This window comes from Plectropomus leopardus, chromosome 24, assembly GCF_008729295.1.
Source record: "Plectropomus leopardus isolate mb chromosome 24, YSFRI_Pleo_2.0, whole genome shotgun sequence".
NCBI lineage: Eukaryota > Metazoa > Chordata > Actinopteri > Perciformes > Serranidae > Plectropomus > Plectropomus leopardus.
Window position 1 is genome coordinate 9,447,141 of NC_056486.1, and position 25,629 is coordinate 9,472,769.

General features: G+C 39.4%; 1 protein-coding gene and 1 long non-coding RNA gene across 5 annotated transcripts; one reads left to right on the forward strand and one right to left on the reverse strand.

Annotated features, from left to right (window-relative positions):
• Positions 1-2,878: 2,878 nt before the first annotated feature.
• On the forward strand, positions 2,879-25,040 carry jam2a (junctional adhesion molecule 2a). 4 transcript variants are annotated; one of them, XM_042512998.1, is made up of 11 exons: positions 2,879-3,265; positions 11,438-11,503; positions 11,700-11,810; positions 13,801-13,950; positions 14,052-14,239; positions 14,468-14,570; positions 15,826-15,933; positions 16,092-16,107; positions 21,332-21,403; positions 23,796-23,829; positions 24,072-25,040. In XM_042512998.1, exons 1-11 carry the CDS (start codon positions 3,217-3,219, stop codon positions 24,108-24,110), a joined length of 936 nt encoding a protein of 311 aa, XP_042368932.1. In that variant the 5' UTR covers positions 2,879-3,216; the 3' UTR covers positions 24,111-25,040. The 4 variants fall into 4 exon arrangements, with proteins under 4 accessions (XP_042368932.1, XP_042368933.1, XP_042368934.1 ...); XM_042512999.1 differs by having other exon boundaries at positions 2,880-3,265; positions 16,095-16,107; XM_042513000.1 differs by lacking the exon at positions 21,332-21,403 and having other exon boundaries at positions 2,882-3,265.
• LOC121962728 lies at positions 19,506-21,325 on the reverse strand. Its single transcript, XR_006107158.1, has 3 exons — positions 20,301-21,325; positions 20,151-20,231; positions 19,506-20,067 (listed from the first exon to the last, which is right to left on the reverse strand). It is a non-coding gene; the product is annotated as an uncharacterized LOC121962728 (long non-coding RNA).
• Positions 25,041-25,629: the final 589 nt, after the last annotated feature.

Here is a 25,629-nt window from a genome sequence, read left to right on the forward strand (position 1 = left end):
ATAATGGGAATATAAACTGTTACCAATTAACCTGTTTACCTGTGGACTTTTCAACGTGTTTTTTTTTAGTATTTCACAACTTTCTCATCTTTTGTTGCCCATGTCTCAACTTTTTTTGGAACATGTTGCAGGCATCACAAAAAGAACAAAGTCTGAACATTAAATGTTAATGTTAATTGAAAATAGGTCAAAGATTTAGCAAATCTGTGCATTCTGTTTGTATGTATTTTGGGGCTGTATTTGCAGACTGCTGATACCAGAACTACTTGCGTCCGTGACCTCCTGGTGTCTTTAGACGATCATAAATTCATGGATTCTAACTCATCGAAAAAGAATCTATAAATTATGAAAGGAATAATTCAGTATTTGAATAAGTTCATTTCCCAAAATGTTGGACAATTCCTTTAATCCCTTTTTATAAAGTATTATGGCCAATGACATGAGGACTTTTATTGCAGCTCACCAGACTTTCCCCCCTCCCCCAGTTGTGCGTTATGCAGGGTTCCCACGGTCATGGAAAAATCACATTTTCCAGACCTGAAAAACTCATGGAATTTGTGAAAATCACTCAACGTTTTGGAAAAATCATGAAAATGTGTTTTTTGTAATAAATTAAATTACGGTAATGTAACACATTGGAAAATATAGTTTCTGTGGCTGATAACCTAACAAAGCTCTAACATTTGTTTACATGTGAAATGTTTTGGTTACCTTTTTGTTTATTTATCATGTGCATTTCTTAATTTCCTCCCTTAATGTCTGCTCACTAGGCATGTTAAATCATTTTTAAGCACTTTGGCTGCAGGAGAGGGCCACAGAACTTTAAAAGGCTGAACAAAGTTTGAATCTTATATCTTTTAAAAATGCAGAGACACGTGGGGCAAGAAAAAAAAGCTTATTTTGTGTTTTTAACTTTTGTCCATGACAATCTGTGGGAACCCTGGTTATAGATCCCTGTTTGACATTCAAGCTTTTGTGTGTCTTTAGACAGTCACGAGACGCGAGACAAGTAGCATTAAAAAAACCCTTTATGTTCAGATTATCCAAAGAGCATCCTCGTGTTTCTCTTCTCAATGACGGGGAATCTTTTCCTGCATTTAATCACAGTCTACCGTATCACTCCCCATCAAGACACGGCTGAAGATTGAGCAAAGCCTCGGGCCAGAAAACTTAGCCGCTGTGCAGCTGTTGCTCCCACTCAAGCATCCTACGACCGCCGCCACTACCCCCACACCAACACACACTGACAATGTGTGAGACACACCCAAGGACATATGCCTCGGACTCGGAGCACAGTCACACCACCAGCACTGATTGAGATGTTTGAATCAGTGCCCCGAATTCCTCGCTGCTGTAGTGCTTTAGAGATGTTTAGGAATGACTGCTGTGCCTCTGACGCTGCTGCTCAAACATGATTAAATTTGAATAGCTACTAAAAACACTCTGAAATAATGCATTCCTAGAAATGAATTTATTATGTGTTTCCGCTCTCCAATTTTTGCTGAAGAGCTGGCAGAGTACGAGGTCAGTGGTGAAGTCACCCCAGAGGTTTCCTTGTTTAATTTCCAAGTGGAAGGCCTGATTGGAGGCAGTGAATGTGATTTTTAAGGCAGTCTCAACTTTGGCTTATCCAGTGTTCAGCCATAACACTTGTTTAGTCAATAGTAATTCACCGGGGAGTCATTGATCTGCAGGACTTAGTCTGTTTTCTCTTCTCTCGGCACAGAAGAACTGCAATTACCCATCACTAATCAGTGCTCAGCTTCTCACCATGAAAAGTAATTGATTGTTCTGTATTTCTCACCTCAAATGTGTTGCTTGTAATCTTTATCTTTCACCTTTTTTTAATAAATAGGTCATATTTCATCGTCATCCTTCATCACCCACAAACCACCATATCCATTTTAATCCATATCTAAAAACTGCATACAAATAATAACCGTAACAGCATATGGAAGGATTCCAAAAGTTTTAGAAACAAAAAACACACATTCACCCAGGTGATTCCCATGCAAAATTCGCATTAAAAAATAAAAAAAAGTAGTAGCAGTAATAGTCAAACAGTTACATTTTAGATGAAGACTGCAAACCATCAAAAACATACCCTTCATAACTGGATACATTTATAAAAAGATGACAAAAACTCCACTTTGAAGTAATTGTATAACCCTACAGTTTGTTTTTGTGATCAAATTTTTATTTAATTTTGTGCAGAGTAAAATAATACATTATAAATGCATGCTACATCTCATCCATATGTTGCCCAAATTCTGCAACTGTTTTAATCAGAAATTCTGTTATAGTATCTGAAAAATTTTCATAGACACAAAATAGGAATACAGCCCATTACCAATCAATATTACAGTAACACTTTGTAATAAGATTAATGGAGAAAGAGCCACAAAATGAATGTAGGAAGAGAGATGAATAATGAATAAATAAATAAGTTTAAAAAAGCAACTCTAAAAATAAGTGTTAAGAAGTGTCTTTTCTCCTGAGGCAGGTCCTTATTTTAATATTTCTGTAACTTGTACATCAGTCCCTGAATTATGAGAAACAGTAAATATTTCTGTTTGGAGGAAAATTTGGGCGTAATATTTGGTTTATGTGGATTTTACATAAATCCGGGGGCTCAATCTGTGCCATCCGTGAGGTTGATATTTAAAGATTGTCCTAGGGTCAAACCGGGTCCCATCTGGACTAAGGTATGAAGCGTGCCACACCTTGTTGCCATACCCAGTTGTTCCCGTTATGTGGCAGTTTGTCAGTGCAGTGCGCGTCTTGGACACGGCGCTGCGCTCTCGGCGCTCCGCCGCTCTGCTGTCTGAAAGCTCACCCCGCCCTCCCTCCACCTCCATCTCCACCTCAACCAGCTCCGAAACCACACAGCAGGAGCACAGAGGACGTCCATCCGCGTCTTTCATAGTAACCGAGCCACATACCCAGCCGCACTCCTTAACCAGGGCACCGGCGGCTCTCACCGATCAGTCCCGGAGCTGCGCCCCGCTCTGCCGCTCGCCTGCCAGCCGCTCCGCGCTCCGTGCCGCTCCGCCCCGGGTCGGTCCGATCGCTTCCCCCTGGAGAGCAGTTTCTTCCCTGGAAGCTGGATGAATTATTGGAGAGTTGTGAACAAGTGCGAGAAGACAGCTGAGGCTCGGGATCTGCCTCACCGCTCCGGCCAGGGAACACGACACTCCGCCAGAGTTGTGGACGATAATGGAGGGGACGTCCCTGTATCTCCCTATTGTTATTTTACTCATGCAATGTAAGTGGCACATGGAAACTATTCATTCAGGAGAACTAACCGTGTGTGTTTTTCCCTACTTACCTCCGTGAGATAAAGCTTAGGAAAAAGATGATTACATTTGATCACAGCTTCAGTGTACTTAAACCGCTCTGGTCACTTTTTTATTATAAGGATTTCTTTTTTTTATTCTAACCATCCATGGATTTCCTGGGATCCATACTGGAAAAAAATATATATATATGTCAAGAGCCGTTAAATGAATCACATTAGGGCACTTAGAGGTCCCTGGAGAGAAGTCCTATCAAATTGGAGTCCCATGTGATAAGATTTTGATTCCGGGATCTCCAAGTTAAAAGATTTTGGTTGTATCAAGACCAAAATTCAATGGTTGTGGACCACAACTGAGGAGATAACTGGAAGAAGAGAAATCTTTGGTCAGAAAAATTCCACCTCATGACTCTTACTCACACTTATATAGGGAATTGGATAATGAAAATTAATTTATTTTCTATTTATTGTTTTCTATTTTTGGGGGGACCCCCCCCCCCATGGACCCCTGGTTGAGAACCAAAGCTCTAGATTTATTTCATTTATTTTTTTAATATATATATTTTTAAATTGGGGACACTTTATTTTATTTTATTTTTATTTTTTCAAACAAAGTCATTTTATTTGACTTCTCCAATTCCCCAGTTGAGATGAACAGCTCTAGATTTTTTTTTTTTTTTTTTTTTTTTGTGATGCATGATATTAATTTTATTTTATTTTTTCCCAATTTGGAGACGCTTGTTTTTTAAGTGGTTTTATTTAGTGATATTTGTGTTTGATTTTTCAAAGAGACATTTGAAAACATGGATTTGCATTTAAATTTCTGGTGGCAGAGTTTCATATTTGAAAGATTTAAATGCATTATTTATGTAGTTGTTAAGTGTTATTCCGCAGTCCTCCAGTTCAGTTAAAGCCCCTCTGTGAGGGCCGGCTGTGCAGCCAGGCTTGGTTCCTACAAGTTGGCCCTAAAGTTGTATTTGGCCGGGTGCCACACTATGGGTGTGGGCGGCATGTTGGTGGCGGGTGGGCACCCGTTTTTTTGGCAGTAGAGGTGGCATATCTGTGCATGAGGTCAGCAGTTGGATTACCACCAGAAACCTCACACTGTTTCTCCTCGTCGAGGTGTTTTCATAGCGAAGATGTTACCAGGGGACTGAAACCGGAAAATACAAGTGGAGACAAACATGAGAAATTTGTTTGATTAAGAAAAAGGCGGCTAACTTTCCCTGATGGAAAGAGGAAGCCTTTAGGACTCCAGGGGAGCAGCGTGAGATGGATGTGATGAGACAGTGAGAGTGACGCAGATTTTACTCTGTGTTGTCCACGTTTTGCCACCTGTCAGGCCACTGGGTCACGAGTTCACAGAGTGTGTGTGTGTGTGTGTGTGTGTGTGTGTGTGTGTGTGTGTGTGTGTGTGTGTGTGTAGTCCCACTGTGACAGATATCACTCATCATGTGGCACAAAGATGTCAACAGTTTAACAGAGCAGCTTGAGCTCTACTGAACGTCTGTGGAGTGTATTGTTTTAAAAAAAAAACAGAAGGAAATGTTTTGGGTGGGTCTCTGTGGCAAGCTTCCTCGATCTGAACCCCCTCACACACACACACACACACACACACACACACACACACACACTCACACACACACACTCACACCGTGTCTGCCTGAGACAGCTGTTGCTCACAGGGATACAGTTGCACAGAGAGGCTTTGTTTGAATGGAGAGAACACACACACACACACACACACACACACACACACACGCACAGTCCTCCCTGTTTGTGTCCGTACCCACACAGCCTTGAAACGTGTGCCGTCCACATTATCTGTATCACACAGCCGGACAGGATATGCACCACGGGTCCATCTCTCTTCCTCTTTCATTTGTCCTGTTAATTTGAATAAGTGCCTTAATTATGACTGCGCCATGCTTTTGACCTCGCCACAGCCCTGCCAACACCCACCCCAGTCTCTGTAACACTCTGTACGGACCACGTAATGAGAGTAAAGCTGAGTGCCAAGGAGCGAGCGTGCCATCTTTCTATTTTTTGCTCAGGCGAGAGGGTGGCTGTCCCTCAGTGAGTTTGAGCTGTCGCAGTGTTTGGTTGATGTTGATGCCATGCACGAGGTGTGTGTGTGCGCATGTGTTTGTCTGTGAGCCTGTCTGTGTTGACGCCTTTGTCTCGATTTTCTCTGCGCTTCAGAGCCACAACAGGCCGTCCGCAGAGGCATTCTAATTACCTTATCTGATGCCATGTTGGAGAGCCATCAGAGACCTCCTGCTGTGAGGCACATGAAAGACTTTTTTTTTTTTTAAAAAAGTCTATATTAGCAATTTTCCAACAGCCTTATTTGTTTGTGATTCATACTCTGTAAAATGATATTTTTGGCACAGCAGATCATGTTAAACTGAAGCTTTAGGCCATAAATTCTGCTGCTCAGGATCCCAAAGATGCTCTGCTCAGCACTCAGTGTGTTTCCATGATGTGAGAAAAAGTCGAATTATTGTGTTAGTCCGACTAAAACTGGACTTTTAACATGTTAGTCCGATTGAAATAGTAAGTTGAATTTGTCAAAGTCGGACTAGCACACCTAGATAATGCAGTTGGGGATCAATTTACTTCTTATGCATACATCTCAATCGAACCTGAACTGGTCTAGGCGTTCTGCGCATACTCCATAGTCCCCACGCCGGCCTTTGACCCAGAAGTCGAACAGCATAAATTCATAGAAGAAAGTCGGGAAAAAACAAAAGAAAAAGAGAGAACACAATAAAAGACGAGGGTTTAAACATGGCAAGTGCAAGAGCAAAAACCACACATGATGAAATGAGCAGCGCTGAAAAGTTATTCATTCAGTCAGGGCTTGTAAAGTTAAGACATTAGTTCGGTCTTCACACCTTATGTTCATTTTCATCCTTCTTTAGTAGGTACTCTTTTGCCATCGACTTCTCCAGCAATGGTTAATGCTCCCTGTATCGCTCTGATACGTCCCAGATTTGCTTTGCAACAACTCCTCATTTGTTTTCTGCTGCTTTATCGCCTGCATTCTGTCTGAGGAAGAACTTTAGCTCCAAATGTATCTTGTAAATGTGCCAATAAGTTGCACTCAAAGGAGCTACAGACCTTTCTTCATGCTTCCAGTTGCGATCTTTTATTGTTCCAGCATCTGCCCGAAACAGTTTTTGGATGGGAAGTTTTGTGTACTCGTTTCCCATCGCCTTGATTCAAGTCATTTGCCATTTGAACATGTACAGGCAGTACAAGTACATAGGAGTCTCACGTTACTCTCAGTAAGAGCTCCACCTTGTCATCGGTACAACCAAGGAAATCTCTGGTGGTTCTGTTCGCTATATCTATAGTATATTCTGTAATTACCTAACCGAAGGAAGAGTAGACAATCTGTTTCCTGTTTACATCCGCACGCACATGCCAGGTGCACATGAATGGACATGTGATATGCATTTTCATGTGATAGTATGGATGTAGATTATTTCCGAAACAGTGTTTAAACACTTGTGTGGACAGAGATCATTTTCATTTTAAAATGCAGTTTTTAACAAAAAGTTGAGTGTGGATGTGGCCTTAGTCCATGTTGCATGAGTATCGTTTATATACATTTTTCTGGCTGTCGCTTTCATTTAGTGCGATTCTGAGATTTTGAATGTTTGTTCTTTTCTTTTACAAACCGGCCAAAACCTAGAGCAACTTCACTTCTTGTGCGGCTTTTCGATGCCTTTTGCAAGTATTCAAACCTTGGAACCCTGAGCATATTGATGCGATTTCTTTCCCAAAAACATTGGAAAAAAGGCAATGAGCAACTTGTTAAAATGTTCCACAAATTGCAAGAAATAAGATTGGATTAGATTTGAAAAAAAAGATAAAAAGCCAGGAAAAAATGTTGAGGGGAAAAGAAAAAACTAGGGGGAAAAAAAGTTTTAAAATATTATCATTATAATCTGTCCCAAGTTTCGATAACCTTGTTTGCCTGATTTTTACTTTAGCTTTTCTTTTGTACTTTTTTTTAAATGACGTTTCAGTTGCATAACATGTATATCAGTGGTCAAATATACAGTGTTTCCCCTCATGCAGTAGCACATTCCCACAGATAAAGAAAATTAAATTAACAATAACAATAATAATTCTAATAATAATAACAGATTATAAATTACCAACATACATTAATAATTTATTATGTTTTAAAGTAATAATAATAATTGCATAAATAATAAATAAAAAATAGAATAGTAAGTAATATAACAAATATCAAATAAATAAAATGGAAATGTAAGATGAAAGGCAGAATCAATACTTATCCATACAACATTTCCTTTTCAGTCAGTGATACATGTTTCGTTGGAAATGAAGTACATGAATGAGTCCCAGATGTTGGTTGATGTTGATGCCATGCACGAGGTGTGTGTGTGCGCATGTGTTTGTCTGTGAGCCTGTCTGTGTTGACATGTTGTGATTCATGTTGAAGTACATGAATGAGTCCCAGATTCAAACTCTTTTTGTTAACCTTTCGCAGACTCTCCCACCCAAGATGTGTCACCAGTTCCTTTTGCCACATTCCAAGTCATTTTTGTATTAACTTCTTGCTAAGTTTTGAGTCATCCTGTTCCTCATTGCCCTCTTCCTATGTTTTCAAAAGAAATTAAGCCAATTTGCTCAGGTTTCGAAGGGTTAAATCCATGCATCTACTGGCCAATACAGCCAGAAAAAAACCTCTCCATGTGAGAAACACCAGAGGCACGACACTGAAGTGCTCAGTGGGTCAACCTCTGGATGCTGGCACACATTTGTCTCTAAACATGAATAACTGTTGACATGTCGGACAGGAAACCTTTATTTTTTAGGAAGCTGCACCATGTTAACATTACCCACCATGCACTTGTGAAATGATCCGAACAGGCCATGTGTTCATTGTCTGCCTCGACGCCTTTGCAGTTAATTGAGGCCATTGAAGCTGACAGTGTGCATAGTAGTGGAGCACAGTGAGGCACGACACAGTGGGCAGCGGGACCTCACATACAGAGCCTCTTTGCTCTTTTTTTTTTTTTTTTGATGCGTGTGCTTTCGTGTGCATCAGTCAGCGCAGCGGTAAAGTGCGGACATGTTGTCAGCCCTGCTCCATTTCTTTTTTTTCTCAAAGAGACACCCTTCAAGGTGGCGGCAGGCCTGGTCTCACACTATGTGACAAGAGCTTCTTCCATTCACAGTCCCACTGTCTGAGAGGATCTCCCTCGCCTTCAATCCCACTCTCTCTTTTATTCATGCTTCTGCGGGTCTCTGCCCCCCTCCGCCGCCAACCTCCACCCGCCTCCTCCACTCCACTTCATTTGTATTCTATTCTTAGGGCCGCTCATCTCTCCTTTGTCGTCCCTCCTCGTCCCTTTTTAATCTCATTGTATCTCCCTCCTTCGTCATGTTCATCCTTTAGTGAGACAATGCTCCTCAGAGGGTGTCGAGGTACGCGAGCCAAGGCTACGATGATAATCCTGTTACACTGCCGCAAGTCAACACATGGCAAAGCGAGGGGAAGAGGGAGCGTCTGGAGGGAGAGTGTGCAGTTTTAATTCACTTAGCTCAAAGTTTGACCAAGTGAAGTTGGTGTAAATTGAGCCAACTTCAGGAAAAGCTTTTTTAAAAAAAACTTGATGCATTTGGGAGATTCCATTATTATTGTATAGGCTGTTGTTTATTTAAAGGTTAATTTAAAAATAGCTTGAAATAAGAGTGAGAGAGACCTTTAAGGTCCACTTATGAGCTCCAGTTTGAATGGTCATCCAACATGGCCGCCTTCCTGTTCTTTGACACACTTCCTGCCCTTTGTCTCAGCTTGCCCTCCATTCTTCCACGCCTCCCGTCTCTACATGGGAGAAAACTCCTGTAACTTAATTTGCTGACAATGGGCCGATGCAGGAAGTCACTGACAAACAGGAAACTGCTCACGGTAATTTTAACAGACGTGTGGTGAAGTATTGCTAAATCTGTGCTCGCCACGCCATTTGCAGAAACAATGGCAGGAAAAGTAAACGTGTTTGTGAGAGTGTGTTTTCTGGGAAGAAATTAAACTTTCAGGAATATGTGAAGGTGACATCTTCATTACGCCAAATTAAAAGTTTGTTTTTCATAGCCCTTAATGTTCTGAGGAAGCACCCTTGAGGCCCATTCAACATTTATTATGTAACTTCAAAAATGCATGGCCTTCGGTCTAAAAATCTTTTTCCCCTTTTCATAAGTCGCAGACCTGTGGGAGATGTTATAGGCTTTGGTGCAGCAGCAGAGAGTGTTTACTGTTTTCCTTTTTTTTAAAAAAAAAAAGAAAGTTCATTACACATTTTCTGGTGTCTCCCATATTCCAAACCTTTTGCAGTATTTGTTTCATCTTCATGTGTATTGTCTTAATTTATTTTTTTCCCCAGATTCCTTGTTGTTCCTTGCCTTATGGAAATTTACTTTTGGCACAAACATCCACTTAGACTCAAGCATGAACTGATTACATTTTCTTGTCAAAGGTCAAGGTCACTGTGACCTTGCGGCTGTCTCATACTCATGAACATGATATATAAAGGCCGTGACACACCAAGCTGATAGTTGCCCTTCGGCTGCCACTGAGCGACTGCGCCCCGTGACGCCGCGGTGTGTTTAGCATGACAAACAGTTCAGCTCAGCGCACATGATGAGAAACGGTGGCATATTCACAGAAATGAACAATGTCAACAAACAGCTAAAGTTAAGAGTGAGGGAGCTGGAAACAATCTTGTTATATATGAGGTCAGATAGTTTTTCTTCTGCTATTAAACTTTTAACAGAAACGTTTCCTAATAGTTTGTGTTGTTGTTGTTCACTAGCACACAGTAAATATGCTTTGTTCTTTCTTTGTTTTGAATGATGAATACAGACAACCACCATCTGCTGGTATGGAGGGGAATCTCCTGCAGGTGCAGATGTCGGTTTGGTGTGTTTCTGTGCATCTTTTTGGCTGAGACACGTCGATGTCAGGTGACGCAGCAAGGGGCTTCGGTCGCCGCTAGTTCTCACATGTTGGCACAGTGTGTCGCTGCCTTAAAGGACACCTCATAGAAAAACGTCCACAATTTGGCACAAACGTCCACTTGGACTCAAGCATGAACTAATTCGATATTGCTGTCAAAGGTCACCGTGGCTCTAACTTAGCTGTACGCCTAATATGACAACATTTCACACAAATGTCTAATATGATTAAATGATGAAGTGATGACATTTTATATCCAAAAGGTCAAAGGTCAACTTCATTGTGACATCACAATCTTCTGCAAAAATATTTTTTCTGCCTATTATTCAACACCATAACTCAGGAACACAAGGGGAGAAATTTGCTTAGGTACTAAATTGGTGACTCTAGTCCTGAAACAGTGCTGATTGTATCGATCTTTGCTGCCGGGTTGAAGATTTTTTTAAGGCATTAATGTTTTATAACATGCATGTATAATTTGTGTGTCTTTGTCACCTGGCACAGGAGTGCAGACAGACATGAATGTGAACTTTGTCCGTCTCACCGAGGCAGTGTTTTACTGTTGTTACTGTGGGCATGTCACTAACCTGCTTTTCCCCTCAGGTAACCTTCACCCACGCTGAACCTGTATTTAATAACAGGACGACCAGACAATAATCTGCCCTGTAAACCAATCAGCACACAGGAAGGGTAGCTCCTGCTTCCTCTTCCTGTTTGGATGTGGCGTATCAGTGACACACAGACGGCATGGGAAACAAACACAGACAGTGTGCCGGTTGCTCTTTGCTAATGCCCCCTCATACATCAGGTTAATCTGGACAAGCCTCCGGTGAGATGCTCGCTGACCTTGTCCTAACCTGCGCTTAAGTAAACATACGCTGCTTAAGCCGGCGGGATTAAAGCGGAAGAGGGAGTAATCCTGCCCTCACTTCAGATCTCCTGGAGACTCCAGTTGTGTCCGCCTCAGACAGTCGACCAAAGACAGCCATTAAGCATTCTCCTCTTGCAGTTGGCGGGCAACGTGGAGCACTTTAACCAATTCACCTTGCCCCCTAATGGATGACAAGTGATATTGCGTTCTGAAATGCTCTCACCCCTCTTTTTTTTCTTTTCTATCTCCCACTCTCCCTCCTCTCCTCCACCAGGTTCCCCCTCTGCTCCTGTCACCGTGTCAACCAACCAACACAAGGTGGAGGTGCACGAGTTCTCAGGTGAGGCAGAAAAAAGCAGCGGCTCATCTCCAGGCCGCCTCGTCTCGCAGCCGAGTCATTTTTACCCTCAGGAGCTGCTGCTCTATCAGATTCTCTCTGACAGAATAAACCATAGGCTATAAATAGACCAAGCAGTTAAAAATGCCACTGATTGAAGGCTTCTGCCATAAATATCTCATTGGCTCTCTGTCTTCAGATGCGGTGCTGTCCTGCACGTTCCGCACAGAGAGAGACCCGAACCCACGCATCGAGTGGAAGAAAAAGGGGAAAGATGTGTCGTTTGTGTACTTTGATGGACACTTCAGAGGTGAGAATGCAGCCTGTTGCTGTTTATCCCCAGAGTGACAAACAGGGCATTTGTTTTAATCAGCTTGCGGGACCAGCTGGGAGAGGTTTGCCTTCATAGGATGAGAAAAAAACACCACCTGGATACTGTGAGACAGCAATGATGGATCAACTGTAAGAGATATTTTAGCACAGTCTGTGTCAATAGTGTCAAGGCATAAAATCTTAACCTGTCTCGTCTCCTTGATTCCTCTCCTTTGTGGGTTAGGATGAGGATTTTATGGGTGAAATAAATAATAAATCATACACTAGCTTTCACCCGGTCACTCTCTTTTATAGCCTGACAATGTTCTCAAATATGTCGAGCCTCCTCTTCTTCACAGATGAATTTGGGTTAAAAGGTGGCATGAATGAAGCTTTCACAATGTCAACAAGCGTCTAACAAATTCGTGAAAAGTCACTGAAACCGACTCTTCCACCCACTGGCTGGATTATCCGATTAGGGGTCCCTGGGGCAACAAATTTGCTGTTTCATGCTTGCTGATACATGAGGTACAGTACTGTGCAAAACTGGCAAGCCTTTGTTATCTTAGCATGGATACAATTATTGTTTGTATTTATTTCTCAGTAGTCTCTTAGGTTTAGGTTTGGTTTATTTAAAGAGGGACTGTGCAAATTAATAAATACACAAAGTATAAAAATGCCAGAATTAGCCAGGAAGCTATTTTCCATCCATAGTCTGCACTAAAATACAACCAGAACACACAGGAAATATGTGCAGCAGTAGCCAGTTTCCGTTGAGTTTAACTGTCACAGATTTTGTATGTGATGCTGAACAGATAAAGGGATAAAGACCAAATGTGAAATTTTACAACCAAAACAAAAAGTAGTAAGTGGTTATCATAGTTTTAAACTGGCTCATAGTAACAATTGTGTTGAGTTTGAATGTACGTTGTAAGTAAGTAAGTAAGTTCCAGATAGATGCAGCAGAAAAACTGAAAGCAGTGATGCAAATATTTTGACTCATGATAAAACTTATCTGAGGCATAGTAGTAAGAAATATAAAGATCTTTAATCAGAGAGCTGAGCTGGTTTGCAAAGCAACTGAAGCATGCCACATTTGACAGATATTGGTATCACTTTCTCATAGGGGCCAGTCTTCTTTCACACACCGATCAAAACAGACATTCCCATTCTCAAAAATCATCTGATCGAAGTACCATGATAACGTGTCAATATTTTAGCACAAGTCAAGACAAATAAAATATAGTGTAGTGTATGGTGTATGTGAGAGTATGCCATAAATAATGATCTAACTATAATTGTCCACCACAGCAGTTTTTCATAATTCAGTATTCGTCCAGGAAACATTGAGCATAAAGCTATCACTTGAACATGTAGAATAATTACGATGTGAACAATTTAATAAAGTCCTGAGGTTTGGAGGCATGTTGCTTTTCAAGACTTTATTAATGAAAAGAAACCAATGCACATCTCTTCTCACAGATAAAGGTGCCAGTCCCACCTAATGAAATGCAATGATGGGTGGATTAACTGTTACCTGTAATGTGTCTGAGTGCAGATTGATAAACTGTATACATATTTCCTCTATGTTCTTATTGTATTTTGATAGAGACTAAGAAATAAATACGTATGATCATTATGTCCTTGCTAAAATAAAGTTTAAGGTGGCCTGAGACTTTTGCACAGTACTATAAATGTTCCCTGTGGCCTGCGCGTTTGTTTCACGACAGTGTAACCTGCGGCTTTAAGGATTCCTGGAGGTCTTGGGCCACTTTGCCTAATTGGTAATCCAGCCTTGGCTTGGCTTCCTGTTTTTAGGATTTACAAATGCTTTGTAGTCTATCTGTAAGCAAAGCTATTCCTGAAAAACTGACTTGTTAGATGTTCAGACGCAGGTATTGGCAGATTAGCAGATATTGGTTTATTTTTTATTTTTTGATGATATGTAACAACTCATTTGGCTGATGTCCTCCTTTCCTTTCTTCGAGGTTCCTTTGATGGCCGGGCGACCATCAACGGGGCCACGGTGACGCTGCAAAGGGTGACCCAGGAGGATGCTGGGGAGTACCGCTGTGAGATCAGTGCTCCTCATGACACCGTCAACCTGGGCGAGACCAACGTCACACTCAAAGTCCTGGGTACGACTGAAAGAGAATCAACAATTAAAGGTTTTAGGAGATTGGCTTGTATTTCCAGCTTTTTCTTGTTTCTTTAACTTTTTCTTTGTACTGTCCTGCAGTGCCCCCACAAATCCCATCCTGCGAAATCCCCAGCGGGGCAGTGACGGGCTCAGTGGTGCAGCTGCGCTGTAGGGACCAGCAGAGCATCCCACCTGCTACATACTCCTGGTTCAAGGACAACCAGCTGATCAAACCGCCACGCCACGCCAACGCCACCTACCTAATCAACTCACACACAGGAATACTGGTGGGCAATACACCCGTCTTATGATATGAAAGTTGACTGTTATATTGTGTACATGTGCAGATTTAGGATATTGGAGATTTTTAAAAAAAGCAACTAGATTATAATCTCATCCTTATTGTAGTTATTTTCAAACTTATCACACATACTTCATCATAAAAATGTTTTCAATTTTCACTTGAGTTTAGAGCGCTCTTTGGTTTTCTCCTTCCCTCTCCATCTCTAATGCAGGAGTTTAAAGCAGTAGCCAAAGAGGACACCGGTCGATACAGCTGCCAGGCCTCGAACGGAGTGGGACAGCCCAAGAAGTGCGAGGGCAAGCACATGACGATAGGTCTGTGTGTGTGTGTGTGTGTGTGTGTGTGTGTGTGTGTATCGGGGGAGGAGGGGGGGTTGTGTGTGTGTTTTTCTATACTTCCTCCTGCCTCTTCACCACAGCTTTCAGCACTGCAGAAAATCAGAGATGCAGTGGAGAGGAAAGGCCTCCGAAAACCCATTTCACCCTGTTTCTATAATCTGAAGCACCTTAAGGACTGACCTTAAAATTTGAACTTCTGTACCCTTTTTGGGACAAATTACATGGTCTAAAATGAGGCTGTTTTGTTGGAAAATGTCATTAGCTTTTTAATGAATTATATAATGTACTCTAGGTTAATGCAAGCAACCATTTTATGCACTTAATAAATTATAGGAAATGTTATTACAGTACAGGAGAAGGCATTAGACGGAGATACATTAAAACATGGCCTTCGTGTTGACATACGGAGACTTAATGGTTACCACAGTTAGGAGTTCATATATTTCCTCCTCTTTTGTGGGGTACGGCTTTAATAAATTGAAACTGGAGAGCATCCCGATTGGTTATTTGGGAGGAAGCGTCAAATACTGGACAAAAGTATTTGTACCGCGTTTGATTTGTACTTGTATACAGGGTTCCCACAGATCCTTAAAAAGTCTTTAATTCATTCATCTAAAAATAAAGCCTGGCATTAAAAAAGTCTTTAAAAGTATTAGATTTAATTTGCATTAAGCTGTAGGAACCCTGCTTGTATGTGTGATTTTGATTTATAGCTGTAAACTTTGGACTCATTATTGTGTTCTTTGTGTACTTTTTCAACCCAGAAAATTGACTTTCAACTTGAAAACCTTATTTTTGGCTTCCAAAATGTGATCTATTTGTTCAGATATTTTTTTGAACAATGTGTGTGTTTTTTTTTTTTTTTGTAACGTAAAGTTTCTTTTGTAATATAACCAAGGTCAGTGTGGACCGTAAGGATATATCTTATATAACATTTAAATAGTCTATGTTACTTCTAAAACCCTGGAAAGAAATTAAAAAAAACATATACAAATATATGCACATGCATGTACATACATATAAGTTCAGATATTTCTTAACCGATTTAAATATTTAAATTCATTTGATCAAAACATTCTTACACTTTCACACATTTGAATGTGCTCATATAAATATTTTCACACATTCAGATATGGTCATCCACATCCACAATCCTTTTGTCACTATTTTGACTCCATACCACTGCATATGGGAAACAGACCATGACTCTTTGTCCCCCTCTCGCCTCCAGAGGACGTCAATGTCTCTGCTGTAGTGGCAGCTGTGGTGGTGGTCTGCCTGGTCATCATCATCTGTGGATGCGGGGGACTCCTCTTACACCGTAATGGTTTCTTCAGCCGTGAGTTTGTCTCTTAAGTTAGATTGTTTGCTGTGTTTTTTCAGCCAAACAACCACTTTATCTCCTTGCACGAGCATTAATTAATAGTTTTCTGAGAAATATATAAACTCTGACATTGACTGTTTTCCATCACATGCTCCTCTTGACTCATCCATCAGCAGGACACAGAGGAAGGTAAGAGCTTTGTGATTGCATTAACATCGATGTGAACAAACACAGGCTAATACACCACACACTTAGGATGTGGGGAGGCGGGGGAGGCTGTGGGGGAGGCTGCGTGGGTTGTTGTTGCACTTAGACTGCGTGTCTGTGTGCTGAGTCAGGACAGTATACAGTGACAGCTGTGGTGGTGTGTGTCTCAGTGTGTGTGTTTGAGCCACAGCAGCGCTTGTGTTCCTGCTCGTCTAGTGATTGGCAACAACAGATGTAGAAACCATGGGAAAGGATTTTTTTTTTAATTGATTGCCACTCCCAGGCAGACGTACAACTGTTGGATTCATGTCAAAATGTAGCAAGACAGATGATGTAAAAATGCAGACATTTAAAGGGGGGAGAAATAATCAGTGCCACATAATTATGGAATAATTACCGGCTGTTAATCAGCTAGGAGGGAAATATTGGCAGTGGGAAGAATTGCGAGCAATTAAACTGATTGGATGGGTAATTTGGAATGGATTATTTAGATATTGCAGAGATTGAAGAATGAGACTGTGGCATGACAGAGGGCTGTTAGTGCAAGAGTGGGTGAAAGGACGTTTGGATGCTCGGCCGGTTTTTAACCACAGAGACATAAATGCATGTCCTTGTGTGACTGGCCTAATTCGCTTGACTTTATGTTATTTGATTACTGGCTTGTTACAGCACAGCGTTTGATGGAGAGTCACTGCGGAGCTCTCCTTGTAGCTGATGCGAAAGCTCTTTGTCTAGGTTAAAGTCTGATGCTTATCCCACTGAGCTAACTAGAGCTGTCAGTGTCAACTTCCTATTTATAGAACAGGCTTCTTCACAAAGACTCAAAGACAATGTGACACCGTATCTGATGCACCAATAGTAGGCACAAGTTAACAAAGCAGGGATGCAGATCTCAGATTTAGCTCCGGCTTTTATTGGAAAAATGGTCCGCGGGTGAGATGGATGAACGTTATATCATCCTGAGCAGTGGTCCAATTTTCAACTGTCCTTACAGTGGATGGTTGCTGGGGAAAAAAGAAGGCAAATTTGGGCTGTTTGTCACTGAGATTTAAGATCCTAAAAACAAAGCTTGACTTTAAACAAATAAAATGTGCATCTGCTCAAATACACACAGCTGTTGTGTTGCTCGCAATTCTTCCCACAATATTTTCCAATATTTCAATCCAATATTTTCAATATTAAAGGGTGATAATTATTCCATAATAATGTTGCACTGATTATTTATCTCTCTCTAAATGTCTGTGTTTTTCCATCATCTGCCCTGCTACATTTGGACATGATGATAACTACAGATGTGTGTCTGCTTGGGAGTACGTGGTTTTATTTATTCATAGCTCCCTAAGCTAGTGTTTGAAGTGGATTTTTGATGAAACACTTTGTTTTTTCACTCACAGTGTAAATTTAAAACACTGTGTAAATATGTATAAAAATGAACTTGAGATAATTCAAAAACACAAGTGATACTGTATATATATATATCTTTATTGACTTAATACCCAGTTAGAGCAGATAATCTGTAAAAACCAACTGTGATGCTTCATTTTGGCTCTACTGTTTCCAATATGGTGGTCACAAACTCTCAATTTACAACTAATCATTCCAATAAATTGTGCATTTTAATGAATTATTAATATGAAATTATGCAAAACTGTCAAACAAGGCAGCACTGATCAAATGTAACTTAAGATTCTGTCTCACCTCAAATGTTTTCGGAAACATACAGTATTTTAGTGTACTGTTTAGAAGTGCTGGGAAGGTTACTTTGAAATGTAATAGGTTACAGATTACTAGTTACCCTGTTAAAGAGGTAAGATTCATAACTATTTGAATTACTTCAAAGTAATATAATCCATTACATTTAATTAATTTCCTAACAAATGTGTTAAAAAAAAAAAAATTTAAAATGTATTTATTTATTTTAAGTTTTGCAATTATTACTAATCTATTTATGTATACACAGCAAGCTGTTCAAATAAATTGCCCCTGGCGGGATTTATAAAGTTGAATCTAAATGCATTATTTCACATATAAACTTTTTAGTGGAAAGATTTTTTTTAAATTGTAATCCAACATTTTGATTAATAATTGTAATTTAATTACACTTTTTTTTCTCCTCAGTAACTGACTGATTACAATTATATTTATATTAATTAATAATTTAATTATTGGAACTAGTTACATGCAATCAACATGTAGAGCTACAAAACTTGGGAAACATCTGTAAAAGCCCAAGAACAATAAAAAAAAAACCCTAAACCCAACAGGAAGTCCACCAATTTTAATTTTATTAATATTTTTGGCCATTTTTTTGTAATTTATGCTAGAGCCCAACTGATTTTTCAATATACCTATATTATCAGCTGATATGAGCCTTTCACAGACATAATGGAGCAAATCAACCTTGATGCATATTTTTTTCCTTTATGTGTAGATAGGAAAACTGTTCACAGACCGTATAATGCAGAAAATGATGCAGGGTGGTTTTGAAATAGTTGCATTCTATAGTTTGTCCAGCAGATGGCAAGCCTGCAGCAGCGCTGTAAGTGGCAGATCACAACACACGCACGCTAAAGTTACTTAGCACATCTCCAGCCTAAGCTCTACATGGAGGAAACACTAATTCACTGCTGCGTGCAGTATTTCGTTTTCACAGGGAGACATGGGTATCAGTGGACATTCAGAAAGTAACCCAGACATGCGCGGCAGTGCGAGTTTCATCACTGCTTGCGGTTTTATTTTTTGTAATTATTTAAACTTTTGACATATTTGACGACTCAGTTCAGCAAGATTCTTGAGACATTTAAACATTTGTTTTTGGTCTTTTCAGCTTTATTGCTCTGTTTAAAACATTTGTTAGAGGTAATCAAATATAATTTGCATTACTTTGAATTAAAACTATATATTTTTAGTAGGGTAACTAGAAATCTGTACCACTTTAAGTAATTTGGGTCAACTGTTTCCAATGTGGTGACCAGGTCACAAAAAAAAAAAATTCACTCTTAATTTTTTGGAAACATAATGCTAAATGTCAGACTGCGCTGCACTGATCAAATACAAATTAAGATGCTGTTTTAAGTGTACCTTTTGCAAATTTGTGAATCCTAGCGTGGAATGGGCTCTAAGGGGAATCATGAGAAACTGAACATCAGTAGGGTACTTACACCACCTGAAAATACTACTTGAACCTTAAATACTGTTTGGAAAAAAATAAATGCACAGGCTCATCACTGTGGAGGCAGAAACAGGTCTCTGCCTCCAGACCAGTTATATTTTATTATATTTGTTCACAAAACTCAAAATAAGCAATGTAATCAGACAGGCAGGGACAAACTGCTGAAAAGAAAACAGAACATTAGACAAGAACCTCAAAACTCTTAAAGTGTATAAAAATATGCCTTTATTACAATTATTTGTCTTTCAAAAAGGCCTTAAGATGAATTCTTAATAGTGTTATTATAAAAACAGTCCAAATGAAATCAAGCTGAGGCCACTTGTGGAGAGGCACCACCATGCAGTCACACAGCAATCCTCACAGCAAAAAAATGGTGCAGCCTTTGTGTCCCTGTGCAGTTACACACAAAAAGTGAAGGAAAAGGACTCACAAAAGGATTGGAACTACTGAGATGTAACCCAGTTGGCTTAAAATACAAAACTACACTACAACTCAGAAAAATATGTCAAAATAAAACAAACCAACAGACTCCGATAACAAAATAAATCACAAAGGTCACCATTCAAGGGCCAAAACAATACAAATGTGGTAATTCCAATTTAACTTGACACAAATTGCAAACAAATGAGCAAAATAGGACTGAACTAAGGGAAACTAAAAGTATAACAAAAGGCAAAATAATCAAGGAAATTAGAGATTCAAAACCAAGTTAAACATTAAACTAAGGCAAAACCAAAGGGGCAAAACAGCAGTGGTATGTGTTGGTGAACCTGGAAGACAAAGAACTGCAATTAGCCAGGCTCATGCATCATCCAACAAAAATGGATTTTAAAGAAACAATAACCCTACTTACCACCACACAGGGCATTAACCAAATACAATCGTCAGGATCGCCAAGGCAGGGGGAAACGTCCTCACCACACGTTCATCAAGACTTTAAATAAAGGTTAACATTTAGATATGGTTAGTGAGAATGTGCATAAAAATGTGTCTTCAAACATACCTGTGGGAACCACACACCAACAGCCACAGCAGTGACAGAGTTCAGGAAGCAGAGGAAGAACAATGGGCTCAGGTGCTTTATATAGCCTGGCCCTGATTGAGAGAGGAGGAGGAGTCAGGGCAAGGGTGCATTCACTGACACCATGGTCAACACAGCTTTCTCTAGCACTGAGGGAAGTATTTCCCACCACACTAGGATACCCTTCTGAATTTTGATTCATATTTGATCAGCGCTGCCGAGTGTTACAGTTTGACTTGAGGACACGAGCAGTAATCGACAGGATTGACAGCTGCGTTAAGAGACTCCTTGGCTTTGAATGGGTGTTTTCGTGCCACGAAGCACAAAGAGGAGGAGGAATTATATGGTTTTTACAAAGATTATCTGTCTCATGTACTACTGTGTGGATGTAATGACAGTTTCAGCAAATACAAAAGTAATTTTAATAAAACCCACCAACTGTAGCTTTAACACCCAGTAACAAGTCCACAGCTTGCATCCAATCCTAAAAGAGAGTGACAGGATTCAGACATCATATATCAGGGTTTTGGATTGCTGCATGTGATTGGCTCACCACTTGACCCACCAAAGCATATTGTTGAGCTCTGCTGCGCACTGATTGGCTGCATGTCTGTACAGGTGTGCTGCTATAACCACAGCTGTATAAACGTGCACCTATAATTCATGCACATCATTTTTTCATCATAATGTGTATATTTGAAGTGGTAATGAGAGGGTTTGTTGGCGAGTCTGCATGCTGTCATATTTGCAGAGAATTGTCCTCAACATAATATTTACTGACAAACGGTGCAGCGTGCAAACTCGCCAACAAACACTCTCCAAATATACACCTCATGATACAGGAATCATATACACACGTTTACACAACTAGGCTTACGGCTGCACACATGTCACATCAATTTTACTAATTAACCCCCCTCGCAATCACATATTCAAGCATGGTGTGCAGTGTGACCCCAAAATGAATCCCCCTCTTGTTAACCCTTTTAAAGCCACCATGCTGACCCCCACAGGTCATTTTGGATCTCCCAGTGTCACGGTGCAGCCCACATCAGCAGCCAAACCCTGCACAGAACTGAGGACACGTGAGTGAGACCCTCAGGCCGACAGACAGATATGGAAGCGATAATAATCATTTCAGTGTTATACACAAGAAAGGAATACTTTCACACTGTAATGATTACGCTTTGGCCACTGTCATGTCATGTAATCAGCAATAGTTTAGTAAATAACCTCCTGTAAAAGCAAATAGTTGGTTTTCACGCCTGTTTTTAAACAGTCTTAACATACGAGATGTAGAGTGTTAATTAGTTTTAGAGGTGCTGTTAGATTTATTTTACTTTTGGGTAAAGCAAAGCGAACCATTCTGAGTCTGTATGTTGAGCGAACAGTCTCTTTTCTGCAGATTCATATTTAACAAACATCATCATATAATTCTTGGTAAAAACATCTCAAAATTAATGGTAAAAAATAAATAACTGACATTCTTATTTAACAACCATCTATCTGAATCGATTTGTTTTTGGAAATGCTTCTTCGACATTTTCAGTCTGTATTTTCAAGTTGTGCAAAGGTTTGAGGAATTTTGAATTTGTAGTCTCCAATTTTAAACATAAAATAAAAGTTAAATAGAAGCTCTTAAATTCAAGTGGCGTACAACAAAAGTGGTTGCCCACTTTCACTTGGTGAAATTCAGGCACCAAAATTCACAATAAAAGATTTGAGCATCGAGCTGGCAATGATTATTGAATGCAGCAACCTGATTTTTTGACCCGACTTTAAGTCTTAGAGCAATTTTATTTTTTTTTAAATTATTGAATATTGGACACTTTAAATTTTCTCTGAGCTGGTGCATTCTGAAAACAGTTCCTCAGATTTTCAAGTTAAACAATTTCAATGTTATTTCTTTTTCAAAATTCAGTTTAAGATGTTTAAAAATAGCCTAATTTGCTTTTTTGCCGTGAGTTAGATGTTTGTCAACTAAATACACTAAATCTGCAGCCAGGAGACCAGATAGTTTAGCATAAAGACTGAAAATAAGAATACACAGAACAAATCTGCCTACCAACACCTCTAAATCACTAATTATCACTTTGTGTCTCTTTTTAAAAATACATGCAAAAAATGTATGTTTTAAAGTGAAAATTGACAATTAGCGTTTTAATGGGAGAGGTTATGTGCCAGACTTTCTTAGCCAAATGCAGCGACTTCTTGGACTGTCAGCTAATTGCCTGACAGGAAAGCAGCCAAAGCATTTTCATCAACTATTCCCCTAAATATTTAGCATTTTATAATTAGATTTTCAATTGCAGATCCTTAAAAATCTTAAAAGGCATTAAATGAATTGATCTATAAAGAAGGCCTTAATTGGTATTAAAATGAAGACATGAGTTTGTCAAAAGTCCTATAAATGCTTAGATGCTGAATTTTTTGTTGATTTACCATAATGCTGTAATAAGCGGAATTATGATGGATTTTTATTTATCGTGACAGGGAATGTTAAATTTCAGCTATAAGACCACTTTAAACAGGACCTGTGATTATATTACTCATTTATAATGCTCTGAACTTTTGTTCCATTGCTTCACTAAGTGGATTTGACAGCAATTTCCAAAGACATATTTTACTTTAATGTTATTTTGCTGAAAGGAGAAATGCTGTACTAAGTGGATTTGAGAGCAATTTCTAAAAACATTTTAGTTTGTTTACTATGTTATTTTATTGAAAAAACATGTTGCGCTACGTGGATTTGAGAGCAATTTTAAAAAGTATTTTAGTGTGTTTGTTTTGGTACTTTACAGCAAAAGGCACATTTTATTTTATTTTTTTTTTTAAGTGGAATAGAGAACATTTATTAAAGACATACTTTAGTTTGTCTACTTTGTTATTTTGTTATAAAAAAAAAAAAAAGCTGCACTAACATTAAAAAAACTGCACTAAAAGGAATTGTGATAAGAGCCATACAAAAAATATTTTGTTTGCTTTGTTATTTTGTGAAAATAAAACATAGAACCCCTTAAGGGACTGTTTGGATGCCGACATTTTTTCTTGTATTACATGTGTATGTTAGCATATAAACTGGATTGATTTTTAACAGTTTGAAAGTAGCTGAAGTTTGCATTGTGCAGCTGTATTATCCAGGTGAGCACAAGTATCAGATTGGGGGCAAAAAAACTTGAATGGGAAATTCCTGTTTTTCAGTTCACCTGATTTTAATGTTTTGGCTGATCGCTGTATATCGACTGTTTATCACAATCCCTGGACTCCACTTTTCCATCCCCAGCTTAATATAATCCTGCTCAGCTGGTGAGAGTCAGACTTTCCTTTTTACCCAGTGGGAGGTTTGCCATGTATGATGTGCATTATTTATGCAGGGCAAGATATGACTCAGGATACAGCTGTCCGCCTCGAGTTTCTTCTCCTCTCTGCGACTGTGTCAAACTGTCCAATGTGCTTACCCATGTCTTTGTCTTTCAGGTCCAATGTCAACTACATCCCTCCGCCCCAAGAAGTAAGTGTTTCTTTTTTTCCCCTTGTCCTCTCCACATCCTCTCTCTCCCATGTTGAGCTCCAAGTGTTGACATGAGCAAAGCGCTGACTCAAGCACCAGCAGTTTGTACTTACCTAATGAATGTTGCTGTGTTTTTGATTGAAATCACGCCGCCGTTACCTCAGGAGCCATAATTCTGAAATGAGAGAACAATTCAATACTTAAAGCACTTATTATTCTTTTTTCTCTCTCCCCTCCTTCAGCCCCAGGACTTCAAACACACCCAGTCATTCATGCTCTGAGAAGCTGGCCTTCCTGTGAGAACACATCATGATAAGGTGCCAAACACTGGATTTATTTGCTCTCTGGACTCTGAATGAGCTCTTGATCTTCCAATACATGCTCATTTCAATCTCCCTCTTCCACTCCTGTCGGATGGCAAGGCTTCTTCTTCTTCCTCTCTTACTTTGCGTTGTGTGGGTCACCTCAGTCATTGACGTTTTTCTGCTCTCATGGGATTAAGTTCAGTTTAGTGGCGCTCTGCTCCCCCCTGGTGACCAGATGTTGAATTCAAGATGATGTTTTCTGAATAGTCCAGGGACTAGTTGAGCTCTCTACACACTTATATTCTTCCCTCTGCAGGTCAATCATTTCAACTACCTTTGCTTTTTCTTTTGGTTTTTTTACCAAAGACTGACTGTCTAATTTAAAAGAGGGGATTCTGCTTAAAGCCATAGAGAAAGCATTGTTGTCAATCTACTCAAATGCAGTTTACCTCAGCATCTGCCAATGTTTTGTCTAAAGTAATACAGGGGCCCCGGCTTCCTGAGGGGCCCCACAAGATCCTCATGATCTTAGTAACGATAAAAAAACAGACAAAGCAAGTCGAGGCGAACAGGAAGCCACTCCGGCCAATTCTATTGAGACCAACCCCGTTCCATCCTAATGTGCCTGCATGGTCTTTTTATATATCTACATACACATATACATATAAATATATATATAGATATATATACCTTGTGCCTTTTTAATTTGTCTGTCATATTTATCTATGGATCACACTTTTTTGTAAAGAACTTGCCTTACTTTTTTCTGTCTTTATATTTTTGTGCCACTGTTTGTCAATGTTTTATCAAAATGGAGTGTCTGTTTTTAGACGGTGTGTGAATGGATTGTTCAGAGTTTTATTTGAATGGTGTATCAGTAATAAAATGGTTTTCTATTGAAAAGCATACTTGCCATTATACTTGCCGTAATGATTGGGACTGCGGTTGCGATAGGGATTATGTATTGTGCAAACTAGCTTGATTTCATTAAAAAAAAAATGGGAAGAAGGCAATGAGCAACTTAAGTAATGACCCAAAATTTGTGACAAGTATAAGAAAATTATCAGAAAAATTGCACAAAAAAGTGAGAAAAGTGAAAAAAGGGAAAGTAAGACAACAACCAAATCAGAACAAAAAAAACAACAAAAAACCCAGAAAAACAAGAACAAAAAAGGAAACTCTAAGAAGCTTTTATAAATCACAGGTAGCATTAAACATTAACAGTTCACTCTGTTATTAATCAGGATGACATAACTTGCATATAAAATGTGGTATTATTCCTTCAAATCATACCATTACATTATGTTTTTATGCTAAATTCTGATTTGCTGAAGTCAGTTTTACACTGCTGGTATATTACAGCAGATGGATTAGTCTTTGGTTATTCATCATAAATAATATTCAGTAAGTAAAATTTATTTCATTGAGATTTGTCCAAAAAACTAAAGTCATTTGCATGTCCCCTTCAATAATGTCAGACCTAATAGTTCTTGAT

Excerpts from the sequence above, each read along its gene's own strand:
- jam2a (XM_042512998.1), top strand. The coding sequence starts at position 3,217 with ATGGAGGGGACGTCCCTGTATCTCCCTATTGTTATTTTACTCATGCAA. Across the intron at positions 14,240-14,467 it reads ACTCACACACAGGAATACTG|GAGTTTAAAGCAGTAGCCAA; the intron begins GTGGGCAATACA and ends TCTCTAATGCAG. Across the intron at positions 14,571-15,825 it reads GGGCAAGCACATGACGATAG|AGGACGTCAATGTCTCTGCT; the intron begins GTCTGTGTGTGT and ends TCTCGCCTCCAG.